This window comes from Ranitomeya variabilis, chromosome 5 (assembly GCF_051348905.1).
Source record: "Ranitomeya variabilis isolate aRanVar5 chromosome 5, aRanVar5.hap1, whole genome shotgun sequence".
In the NCBI taxonomy this organism is placed as follows: domain Eukaryota; kingdom Metazoa; phylum Chordata; class Amphibia; order Anura; family Dendrobatidae; genus Ranitomeya; species Ranitomeya variabilis.
The window spans coordinates 268,072,264-268,085,874 of NC_135236.1; the positions used below are offsets into that span (position 1 = coordinate 268,072,264).

General features: G+C 41.4%; 1 protein-coding gene across 5 annotated transcripts in view; it reads right to left on the reverse strand.

The window, feature by feature from the left end:
* Positions 1 to 624: 624 nt before the first annotated feature.
* The window catches only part of TMEM266 (transmembrane protein 266), a 46,150-nt gene continuing 33,163 nt past the window's right edge, over positions 625 to 13,611 (reverse strand). For all 5 annotated transcript variants that reach the window (XM_077264255.1, XM_077264257.1, XM_077264259.1 and 2 more), the window contains 2 exons: positions 3,306 to 3,368; positions 625 to 1,654 (listed from right to left, as the gene is read on the reverse strand). In XM_077264255.1, the coding sequence (XP_077120370.1) occupies positions 1,122 to 1,654; positions 3,306 to 3,368 (596 nt within the window). In that variant the 3' untranslated portion in view covers positions 625 to 1,121. The remainder of the gene's footprint in view (positions 1,655 to 3,305; positions 3,369 to 13,611) is intronic.

Consider the following 13,611-nt stretch of genomic DNA (forward strand, 5'->3'; position numbering starts at 1 on the left):
GCTCTCCTGGGACATTCAGCTTTTCAAATGAGGTAACTTTAGAAAAAAGTTCTCAGAAGACTCAAGAATGGGACTGTAAACTCCACTTCAATGCTGACAATAAGGTTAGCCAAGTAAGGTTAGTTGTGTATTGTGACTATTACTTTATCGGAGTAGCAGCGTACATTCATACACTTGTGATTGTTAGTGTAGATTCACAAGACCAATTTATGCACATCGGAGAAAAACAGTCCTATTATTCTCATCAGGTGTCATCCGAGTGCTGTCAGATTTTTTTCACAGACCCATAGATATATTTCAGAATTTTTCTTGAAGACCACTCAGTCCAAGGAAAATCTGTCGTGTGCACGAGTCCTTAGTCGTCAGTATTTGGTTCTATTTTCCAAGCCATATTAAGGTGTTTTTGATGTATTTATGTATTTGGGACTGTACTGGCATCACATGAGGACAGGAGTAAAGTAATACACATTCACTGGTTTAAGATTTGAAGAAACCCCTTCGTTTTTTAGCATTTACATAAAACGGAGTTTCCGCTAACACAAGGTGAATAACATTGTAATGGCTGTGAACCAATGATCTTCAAATAGAAGTGGATAATGATGAAAAAAAAAAGACTAGTCTATGTACTTGTACAGGTCACTTTATTACTTGCATTTCTAAGAACTGCCAAAATGTCAATGTGAATTAGAAAATATTGCAGCATTTGTACAAAATCTGTAGTGAGGAGTAAAGGAAGTATTTCAGTTATGCGGCCATACCTGCTCACCAGATATTCCTGTGTAGTGTGTCCTGTTGTTCCATAGTCCGTTGTACACAAATGCATGCGGTAATGAATCAGTCTTGTAAACTCTAGTGTGAGGTCCAGCAGCAAATTTGGATTGAGGGATTTCTTCTATCTCCTGAGAATAATGAATCTAGGCTTCTTATGAACACGAATCCCGTTTGGCTTCAGAATGGTATCACAGTTACTGGAATCACATTGGACTGGATGATCGCTGAGTAAATGTCATGTTTAGCTCTGATCAATGCTCGTAATTTCAATAGCATCATAAATGGCTGTTGGCTTGAAGGATTCTAATGCTGAGCATTTCACTGAGGAGGTATAAATCTAAGGCTCGGCTTCATTTTAGCTCTGTATCTATAGGTTTACTCTCTAGAAGAGGGAGATTGAGTGGAACCACTGACCTGTCATGAAACACAGCAAAGCCCTCCCGATTCACCCTGTTGTAGATGTTTATCCCATGTCTAGGGCTTCCTGTGTGTAACCCTACAGGATTGCGGAGGTGTAAGTTGGCTGTATTCAACCCTTTCTGAATGAAGGACGAGTCGTCAGAAAGGGAAGACAACAGTTCCTGTACCACGGTTTTATTCACTCGGTTTCTGGTGTTCTGAGCCAGAGGACAGTATTCTGTGGATTCCTCTCTGGTGCTGCAGTCTGTGGAGGAGCAGAATACTTGGCTGCTAATACTCTGTGCGAGTGTTTCTGAACTCTCTGGAGATCTGGATACACTCACCGAGGTAAGACTGCTGGAGATGCTGGCCTGTTCTAGATTGAGTGGGACCTCTGCAGAGTACAGGTCAGATGATATGTTGGGGTGATGATGGACATCAATAGCTGCTGTAGTGATTATACATGTCCCAGGAACGCCACTTTCTGCAGGAAACACATAAAATGAGACGTCGGCAGTATCACCATCATCAGCTCCTGTCCTGGACGTGGACTCTGAATATTTGTGGATATTGTAATATCCCTGAGAGCGTTCAAGGTGAATAAAATGCCCATTGTATTGTATACTATACACCGAACACGTGGCCCATTTATTTTTCAGGTGGCTGAAAGCTGATGTTGGTAGCCTGGGAGGAGGTGGGGCAATATCTCTGGCCCCTTCCCAGGCTATTAATATCAGCCCACAGCTGTCTGTTTAGCCTTTGCGGGTTTGAATTTATATGGGACCAAGTCTTTTTTTTCTGGGGTCCCCGTAAATTCACCAGGCTAAGCAAATAGCGGTTAGCTGTTATTAATAGCCTGGGAAGGTTTTGGGAGATTATGAAAATTAGGCTACAGCCCACACAATTTTATTACATTAATTCTTAATTTTACACAGGCTGTACAAAGCGGGTGCTGAATACAACTCCCATCACTGTCGCTTGGACATGCTGATCACAGGGAGATGAGGCGACAATGATGAGAGCTGCCTTTAGCAGCCGGCGCATGGGGAGCAGCACAAACTGCACAGCTTCTTCCCAAGCGCCGGTATGGGTCATCAGTGTGCACGTGTGCAGCACGTATTTTGTCCGTGCCTCTGATAAAAAGAAAAAACTGGTATGTCTGCGGGTTTTTCATACTGATACGGTACGTGTGAAAAACCTGACGTGTGCACCACCATTGAATACAAAAGGTGTGCGTGTCCGTATTTGCGGCCCTTAAAAAATGGATGTGTGAGATGGTCCTTTAAGTAGTTGTCCATCACAGGACAACACTCTTTTAGAAGCTATAGTGACACAAATAAACAAAAAAAAACCCCAAAAACAAACAAAAAAACACAACCCACAGAACAGCAACCCTTTCAGTAATTTTGGCACCGATATCTCCCAGCGGTCATGTGACATAAGTCAGCAGTACTGGATAGGCAACAGCTCTTACTTGACAATGTCATGTGACCACTGGCAGACACAGTGTGACATCACTGGGACAAAGCCAATCTGGGATGTATGGGATTTTATTTTATCTGGTGCACTTTAGCATTTTAGAAAGGGTTGTCTGATCTGGTTTGGTGGACAACACCCTTTAAGGTAAGAGGTTATTTTTCAATATCCGCTGATTATGTATAATAAAAATGATATTATGGTATTGGGTGAGCTAGAAAAATCGATGTAAATACTTTTATGCTCCAAAAAATGATATTGACACACTTTCAGAGCACAGAGGCTCCTTTGTCAAGAAGGTTCATTTTCAGGAAGAAAGTGTGCTTACAGCTCTGTTGTCCAAACCACAGGGGCTTTTATCTAAAGGCTGTGTTCACATGTTCAGTATTTTACATCAGTATCTGTAAGCCAAAACCAGGAGTGGAGCAATCAGAAGAAAAGTATAATAGAAACACGTCACCACTTCTGCATTTATCACCCACTCCTGATTTTGGCTTACACATACTGAGGTAAAATACTGACCAAATACTGATCATGTGAACGTAGCCTTGGAATCCAACTGGGATTTCACTTGTAATAATAGTATGTGCGATATGGGACTAGAAATACTTCGTTCAGATGTACTAAAAGCCTTATATGACACAAAAATGTAAACTTACCACTACTGGCTTCATTATAATACTGCGTGATATAATTGTTCATGTCGTCCTTCATGATCACTTCTGCAAAGTAAAACGTTTACCGTAATCAGAAAATTATGTACTAATTAATTATTACTTAAATTAGTTTTTGGTTTTTTTTAGCATTAAATGTTTGTTTTACGACATTGATGACCGATCCTTGGATATCAGAGGGGTTCTGACACCTGGCACCCCTCACTGATCAACTGTTCTTTGCTTTGATGGTGGCTGGATGTAAACAATTGGGGAGCCTAGTCAACTGTGTAGTGCCCAATACTGCAGAGCAGTTCTTATTTACTTGTAAAAAGGATATGGACGTTGGTTCTTCCATACATTCTTTTGCAGAATAACCCTTTGCAAGCAGCTGTCCCCTTCTTACCAAATTAATATTTTGCAAAAAGCTAGGTCCTACTTTTACAGATTAAGCCTTTAGAAGCAGAATGATCCTCCTCATATATCCGCACTGCAAAATTGCACAGCTGATAAATAATATTCTGTATGTAGTAAAGTTCAGGTCTTGGATGGAAGTAAGGGAGGTGGGCAGGCTCACATGATTATTTGGGGACATGTCTTTAGGTTGCTATCACCTTGTAAACAATGCCCCCTTGCTAAATACCATGAAAACGGACTTCTTTTGACCAAGTGAAAGGAAATTTGCTCCTTCTTCCTACCATACCATAAAATAGACCATAGTGAGAGCTCGTAAACAGCAAAACCTTGACTTATCTTTTGAAGAAATCTGCTCAATCCTTTTCAGGGACATTGTTAGCCAGTTTGCTAGTCTGGTCTAATTGACCTTTGTCACCGCGTTAGTGCACACTATTTTTTTTTGTTAGTTGTGAGTTTATAAATTCTATATGTGCTATATAGTCCCCAGGTCTCAATGGACCAGAAAATCTTGTGAGCGCAGTTATCAATTTTAGTACATAAAACCTGAACGCTAATAACAAAAAAAAACAGAAACAGCATTTTGAAATATTGCAGTTTTCACACAAGCCATAAAATCAGTTAGAATAGGTTGATACTTGTTAACTTGTCAGCATTGCTACATAGGGTTGGGGCTAGGGTTGTGGTTAGGATTAGGGTTAGGGGTGTGTTCGGGTTATGGTTGGAGTTAGAATTGGGGGGGGGGGGGGGTGTTCCACTGTTTAGGTACATCAGGGGCTCTCCAAAAGCGACATGGCGCCACCATTGATTCCAGCCAATTTTGCGTTCAAAAAGTCAAATGGCGCTCCCTCCCTTCTGAGCCCTGCCATGCACCCAAACAGTGGCTTTCCCCCATATATGGGGTATCAGTGTACTCAGGAGAAATTGCACAACAAATTTCTTGGTCCATTTTCTCCTGATACTCTTGTGAAAATTAAAAAAAAAATTGGTTCCAAAGTAAATTTTTGTGAAAAAAGTAAAATGTTCATTTTTTTCTTCCACGTTGCTTTAGTTCTCATGCAGCACCTGAAGGGTTAATAAACTTATTGAATGTGGTTTTGCGCACCTTAAGGGGTGCAGTTTAGAATGATGTCACTTTTGGGTATTTTCTATTATATTGACTCCCCCAAACACACTTCAAATGTGAGGTGGTCCTTAAAAAAATGGTTTTGTAAATTTTGTTGGAAAAATGAGAAATCGCTGGTCAACCTTTAACCCTTACAACATTCTAACAAAAAAAAACCCATGTTTCCAAATTTGTCCTGATGTAAAGCAGACATGTGGGAAATGTTATGTATTAACTATTTTGCGTGACACCACTCTCTAATTTAAGAGTGCAAAAATTAAAAGTTTGAAAACTGCAAAAATTTTGCAAAATTTCCATTTTTCTCCTAAATAAACGCAACTTATATCGAAGATATTTTACCACTAACATGAAGTACAATATGTCATGAAAAAAAACAATCTCAGAATCAGTGGGATGCATTGAAGTGTTCCAGAGTTATAACCACATAAAGTGACCGTGGTCAGAACTGTAAAAATTGGCCCGGTCATTAAGTACCAAATTGGCTCTGTCACTAAGGGGTCAATCAAAAAGAAAAACAAACTAAACAAATAAAAACAAGAAAACGGTTGGTCTAAATTGATCAGCAGTCAATATGATGAGGAATACAATATTCAATAGTCATCTGTGGCAATATTTCCAATATACAAATTAAGGAAATGGAAAGGTAAGGTGTTTAGTGCAAAGATGGAACGAAGTAACAAAAAAGCCAAATTAAATAAAAAGACATCGTTGCTTATCACATCTGAGTGCCAAGTTTCTAGATATTACCTAAATGCTACAAAATCAGTAATTATATTGAAATATTGAGTACTACTAACATAGCGGTAAACTGGCCACCCTCCTTATTATGCGGCATGCTTGATTTGTCTTTTTTACGTGACAGACCCCATTACTAAGCATCAGGAGCGCGGTGCTGGTAAATAAGTATTATCAGCAATGCCTGTGGTTTATCGACTTTAAGTGCTTTGATGCTTGTGATTTGGGTACTGGTAACAGAGCGTTACCCACTTGTCTTGCGGTTTATCAACTGTGAAAAGCTGCAGAGTTTCAGGAATGTTCGCGTTTCCCAGAGAGCCATATACCCCACAGTCCTTTGGGGACATGCATGGCTCCTACAGCACTCTGCGGTTTACAGGTGAAATAAACAGATGTTTTCTGTTCAACATTTTCTCTACTTTAAATGACCCAAAACCACCGCCTCCAACTTCTCTGCATCCTGAAGACAATCAGAGCTGACAATGAGACGGAAAGACTCTGCTTTCCCATTCTGGGCTGAGGTTTAAAAGCTTTTTTGGCCCTGTTGAGGCTGAATTGCCTGCAGTCAAGGGAGGGCCGTGAGCTAATGTAAGAGTTTAGACTGAGCATGAGTGTAGCTGTGGGCTGTTAGACTATATCAATCATGCACAGCTATCTGATGCTCAATCTTTCCATTGTTTTCATCAATTATTCACATTTGCCGCCACATGACCACATAATGCCATGAAACCTTTACCCTTTCATCACCAGTAACCCATAGACAAACATGCAATTACATTGATCTCATACATATCTGCAGTATTGTGCAAGTGTTAGTCATGTCTGGAAAAATACAGTAAGAATGTTTAAAAAAAAAATAAAAAATTTTAAAGTGTTAATATTTTTATTTTCATCAACTAAGAAAATGCAAAGTGAATTAACAAGAGGGTTCACACCAAATATTGATTTTGATGTAGTTTTCTGCCCTTTGTTGATATGCTGATAATTAATCATAACTGAAAAACTTGTACAGAAGACTTAAAACTGGGTGAGAAACAGGCAAACTCTGTCACAGGTCACACACCATGGCAAAGCTGAACACAGCAACAATACATAAGGTAGTTATACTGCGTCAGCAAGGTATCTCCCAAGCAAAAGATTTCAAAGCAGACTGGGGTTCAAAATGTGCTGTTCAAGATCTTTAAAAGAAGCACAAAGAAATGGGCAACACTGAGGACTGTACATGCAAAGGAGGGTGAAGGAAACAAAGCGTGCAATAGAGAGACAATGATTGTTGGCTCTGTTGTTGTGAAATTGCACCAGCAATGTGGAATTCTCTGCAATTAGACATAAGAACACATATCAAGGTATCATTTTATTCAACTTTCCATGACATACATGCCCATATGGGCAGTTTACTGACAGATTCCCTTTAGGTAGAAAAAATAAGTAATTTTTCATTTATTAACCCCTTTACCCCCGAGGGTGGTTTGCACGTTAATGACCAGATCAATTTTTACAATTCTGACCACTGTCCCTTTATGTGGTAATAACTCTAGAATTCTTCAACGGATCTTGGCGATTCTGAGACTGTTTTTTCGTGATATATTGTACTTCATGAAAGAGGTAAAATTTCTTTGATATGACTTGCGTTTATTTGTGGAAAAAAACGGAAATTTGGCGAAAATTTAGAAAATTCGTAATTTTCAAACTTTTAATTTTGATGCCCGTAAATCAGAGAAAGATGTCACACAAAATAGTTATACAGTGGGGGAAATAAGTATTTGATCCCTTGCTGATTTTTACGTTTGCCCACTGTCAACAACATTAACAGTCTATAATTTTAAGGGTAGGTTAATTTGAACATTGATAGAACATCAAAAATAAAATCCAGAAAATCACATTGTATAAATTATATACATTTACTAGCTGTACTACCCGGCTTCGCCCGGGTTAATGACTGCTGTTAGCAAAATAGAATGTGTTAACAAAAATTTATTCTGCACACAAAAACCACAAAACAAATAGATAGAAATGTAATTATTAAAAGGCAAAAACTAAGCAAATAGAAGCATTTCACAACATATATTAGCTTTGTTATACTGAGAATGTCTTTGTTGCCTATATTAACCAATCAGAGCTCAGGTTAATTAACTGTAGCAAAATAGAAGCTGAGCTGTGATTGGTTGCTATTGGCAGCCTGATAAATCCCCAGCCAACAGGAAGCCCTCCCCCCTGGCAGTATATATTAGCTCACACATACACATAATAGACAGGTCATGTGACTGACAGCTGCCGTATTTCCTATATGGTACATTTGTTGCTCTTGTAGTTTGCTTATTAATCAGATTTTTATTTTTGAAGGACAATACCAGACTTGTGTGTGTTTTAGGGCGAGTTTTATGTGTCAAGTTGTGTGTGTTGAGTTGCGTGTGGCGACATGCATGTAGCGACTTTTGTGAGATGAGTTTTGTGTGGCGACATGCGTGTAGCAACATTTTGTGTGTTGAGTTGCATGTGACAGGTTAGTGTAGCAAGTTGTGTGCAGCAAGATTTGTGCATGGCGAGTTTTGCGCGTGGCGAGTTTTATGTGTGGTGCATTTTGAGTATGTGCAAGTTTTGTGTGAGGCAACTTTTGCATGTGGTGCAACTTTTGTACATGTGGCAATTTTTCTGTGTGTGCAAGTTTTGCATGAGGTGAGTTTTCCATGAGGTGAGTTTTGCACGTGTGGCGAGTTTTGCGTGAGCCTAGTTTTGCATATGGCGAGTTTTGCATGTAGCGAGTTTTGAGTGGTGACTTTTGTGTTTCGACTTTTATGTGGCGAGGTTGGTGTGTGTGTGTGGTGAAATGTGTGCTGAGGGTGGTATATGTGTTCAAGCACGTGGTAGTGTGTGGCGCATTTTGTGTTTGTGTTCATATCCCCGTGTGTGGTGAGTATCCCATGTCGGGGCCCCACCTTAGCAACTGTACGGTATATACTCTTTGTCGCCATCGCTCTCATTCTTTAAGTCCTCATTGTTCACATCTGGCAGCTGTCAATTTTCCTCCAACACTTTTCCCTTCACTTTTTCCCCATTATGTAGATAGGAGCAAAATTGTTTGGTGAATTGGAACGCGCGGGGTTAAAATTTCACCTCACAACATAGCCTATGACGCTCTCGGGGTCCAGACGTGTGACTGTGCAAAATTTTGTGGCTGTAGCTGCGACGGTACAGATGCCAATCCCGGACATACACACATACATACATACACACATTCAGCTTTATATATTAGATATACCTGTATGTAATCTCCTGTATATAGTATATACCTGTGTGTCATCTCACCTATATATAGTATATATCTGTGTGTCATCTCCTGTATATAGTATATACCTGTATGTCATCTCCTCCTATACATAGCATATACCTGTGTCATCTCCTCCTGTATATACTATATACCTGTAGGTAATCTGCTCCTGTATATAGTATATACCTGTGTGTCATCTCCTCCTGTATATAGTATATACCTGTATGTCATCTCCTCCTGTATGTAGTATGTACCTGTATGTCATCTCCTCCTCTATATAGTATATACCTGTGTGTCATCTCTCCTGTATATAGTATATATCTGTGTGTCATCTCCTCCTGTATATAGTATATACCTGTGTGTCATCTCCCCTGTAAATAGTATATACCTGTGTGTCATCTCCTGTATATAGTATATAGCTGTATGCCATCTCCTCCTGTATTAGCCCTCGTTCACACGTTATTTGGTCAGTATTTTTACCTCAGTATTTGTAAGCTAAAATGGCAGCCTGATAAATCCCCAGCCAACAGTAAGCCCACCCCCTGGCAGTATATATTAGCTCACACATACACATAATAGACTGGTCATGTGACTGACAGCTGCCGGATTCCTATATGGTACATTTGTTGCTCTTGTAGTTTGTCTGCTTATTAATCAGATTTTTATTTTTGAAGGATACCAGACTTGTGTGTGTTTTAGGGCGAGTTTCGTGTGTCAAGTTGTGTGTGTTGAGTTGCGTGTGGCGACATGCATGTAGGGACTTTTGTGAGATGAGTTTTGTGTGGCGACATGCGTGTAGCAACTTTTTGTGTGTCGAGTTGCATGTGACAGGTTAGTGTAGCAAGTTGTGTGCAGCAAGTTTTGCGCATGGCGAGTTTTGCGCGTGGCGAGTTTTATGTGTGGTGCCTTTTGAGTATGTGCAAGTTTTGTGTGAGGCAACTTTTGCATGTGTTGCAACTTTTGTGCATGTGGCAATTTTTCTGCGTGTGGCAATTTTTCTGCGTGTGCAAGTTTTGCGTGTGGCGAGTTTTGCACGTGTGGCGAGTTTTGCATGTGGAGAGTTTTGCGCGTGGCGAGTTTTGAGCGGCGACTTTTGTGTTTCTACTTTTATGTGGCGAGGTTGGTGTATGTGTGGTGAAATGTGCACTGAGGGTGGTATATGTGTTCGAGCACGTGGTAGTGTGTGGCGCATTTTGTGTGTGTGTTCATATCCCCGTGGTGGTGTGATTATCCCATGTTGGGGCCCCACCTTAGCAACTGTACAGTATATACTCTTTGGTGCCATCGCTGTCATTCTTTAAGTCCCCCTTGTTCACATCTGGCAGCTGTTAATTTGCCTCCAACACTTTTCCTTTCATTTTTTCCCCATTATGTAGATAGGGGCAAAATTGTTTGGTGACTTGGAAAGCGCGGGGTTAAAATTTCACCTCACAATATAGCTTTGACGCTCTCAGGGTCCAGACGTGTGACTGTGCAAAATTTTGTGCCTGTAGCTGCGACGCCTCCAACACTTTTCCTTTCACTTTTTCCCCATTATGTAGATAGGGGCAAAATTGTTTGGTGAATTGGAAAGCGCGGGGTTAAAATTTCACCTCACAACATAGCCTATGACGCTCTCGGGGTCCAGACGTGTGACTGTGCAAAATTTTGTGGCTGTAGCTGCTACGGTTCAGATGCCAATCCCGGACATACATACATACATACATACATACACACACACACACATTCAGCTTTATATATTAGATTTGCGTTTAGCAGTGAGAAATAAGTATTTGATCCCTCTGGCAAACAAGACTTAATACTTTGTGGCAAAACCCTTGTTGGCAAGCACAGCAGTTAGATATTTTTTTTAGTTGATGATGAGGTTTGCGCACGTCAGGAGGAATTTTGGTCCACTCCTCTTTGCAGATCATCTCTAAATAAATCATTAAGATTCTGAGGCTATTGCTTGGCAACTTGGAGCTTCAACTCCCTCTATAAGTTTTCTATTGGATTAAGGTCTGGAGACTGGCTAGGCCACTCCATGATCTTAATGTGCTTCTTTTTGAGCCACTCCTTTGTTGCCTTGGGGTCATTGTCTTGCTGTTGTTTGGGGTCATTGTCTGGCTGGAAGACCCAGGAGGTTGTCACTCAGGATTTTACAGTACATGGCTCCACCCATTCTCCCACTGATGCAGTGACGTAGTACTCTACCCTTAGCAGAGAAACACCCTCAAAATATGTTTCCACATGCATGATTGACAGTGGGGACTGTGTTCTTTGGGTCATAGGCATCATTTCTCTTCCTCCAAATGGTTTTCTTGGTGACTGTGGTCCCAGCTGCCTTCAGATCATTAACAAGTTCCCCCGTGTAGTTTTAGGCTGATCTCTCACCTTCCTCATGATCAAGGATACCCGACGAGGTGAGATTTTGCATGGTGCCCCAGATCGATGTCGATTGACAGTCATCTTGTATTTCTTCCATTTTCTTACTATTGCACCAACAGTTGCCTCCATCTCACAAGCATCTTACTTATGGTTTTGTAGCCCATTCAAGCTTTATGCAGGTATATGATCTTGTCCCTGACATCCTTATAAAGCTCTGTGGTCTTGCCCATGTTGCAGAGGTTAGAGTCTGACTGATTAATTGAGTCTGTGGACAGTTTTTTGTTGTTTTTTTTTTTTTTTTTTTTATAAAGGTGACTATGCAAGACAGCTGTCTAATGTAAGCAACGAGTTGATGAGGAGCATCTAACTGGTCTGTAGGAGCCAGAACTCTTATCGATTGGTAGGGGATTAAATACTTATTTCCCCACTGTAAATAACATTTCCCACATGTCTACTTTACATCAGCACAATTTTGGAACAAAATTCCGGAGTACCACCCCCCCTCCCCCTTGATGTCTTACTATGGCTCCTCTCAACCCAATGCAAACACATTTCAAACCCCATAATGTCACACTCCCTAAAATCTGGGACTTACTAAAATATTCCTCACCCTTTCTAACTCCAGCCCCTTTACGGGGTAACATTCAATCCCCCCAAGCACCCTCCCAAGTTGGGGGACACAGGTAACCATGGGACGTCCCAAAGCAGTTCCTAGGGTGGGAAACAGAGAAGATGCAAGGAAAAATGGACTCAGGTCGACCGGTGCGTAACCGCCGCCTGCAGCACCTTCCTTCCAGGCCTGCATCAGACGAGGCATGGGTATGAACCCTTTAAAAACTCACAAAGGAGTGCAAAGATGACCAGGTCGCGGCCTTACAATCTGGAAAGCCAGGGCCTGCTCACAAACAGCCCAGGAGGCCCCCACCGCCGAGCAGAGTGAGCCTTCACCCTTGGAGGAGGCTGTTTGTTCTGAATGCGGTATGCCTCCAATATTGCTGAACGAACCCAACAGCAATAGTGAACTTAGAAGCTGGGAGCCCATTACGAAGACCTTCAGAGATGACAAACAGGGCATCAGATTTACGAAAGGGAGCAGTCCTTGAAAGGTAGACTCAGATAACTGACAGGATGCAGCTTGTGGAGGGACTAATCCAGGGGATGGACCGGAGAGAGACACAGAGAAGGAAGGACAATGTCTTCATTAATATGAAATGAAGAGACCACCTTAGGTGGGAAGGAAGGAACAGGCCTGAGAAATACCTTGTCCTGATGTAGAATCAGGAACGGGGAATGGCAGGACAATGCCGCTGACTCGGAAACTCTCCTGATGGACATAATGCAACTAAGAAGACAACTTTCCATGACAGGAGAGAAAACATGATGTCTTGAATGGGCTCAACTGGAGCGCCAAAGATCAGGTTAAAATTCCATGGACCTATAGGAAGACGATAAGGAGGTGCCAGGAGGGCGACTCCTTGAACAAAGGTCTTTACCTGGGAACGAGAAGCCAGATTTCATTGGAAAAGAATTGGCAGAGCGATAGACCAGAGTCAAGATCCGCTTGTAGAAAACCAACAATGGAAGGAAGAAAAAATGACACAGGGACCAAACCATTACCCTCATACCACCAGAAGAAGACCTTTTAGCATCTGTAGTAGATACGCAAGGATGCTGGTTTTCTGGCCCTAATCATGGTCTGAAAGACCTGATGGAAAAAAACAACCTCCCTCAGTACTACGACCTCAACGGCCATGCTGTTAAACTCAGACTGTGAACTCTGGTGGAAGAGGGGGCCTAGAGAGAGAAAATCTGGATGGCCTGGAAGCTTCCAGGGGGCGTCCATGAGCACGTTCACCAGGCCCTTCTTGGCCAGTCTGGAGCTATCAGAATTACGGGGATCTCTTGTGGTTTAATAAATGAAAAAAAAAAAAAAAATGTACACATTAGGATACAACCAAAATAATACATACAGTCATGGCCAAAAGTATTCACACCCCTGCACTTCTGTCAGATAATACTCAATTTCTTCCTGAAAATGATTGCAAACACAAATTCTTTGGTATTATTATCTCCATTTAATTTGTCTTAAATGAACCTTTTCCTATTAAAAGGACATTTAGACTTTGACTGGGGAAGCGAGGCACTTTTCCCGCTGGTGGCATCCGAAATTATTTGATCCAGTTGAACCCAAAAAGTCTAGAGCCTTGGAAGGCAAAGCCAGGGAGGGACTTTTTTTCCGCCTTCCATGCTATCAGCCAGAGAATGTGGTGTACAGCAACGATGTTGCTGACAGCCATGGCGGAGCAACCAGCCACATCAAAGGGAGCGGTCACGAGATATTTGCCGGCCTCGGCAATCTGATCTGCCATCTCATCTGGAGGAGCTGCCGCTAGAATACCCTG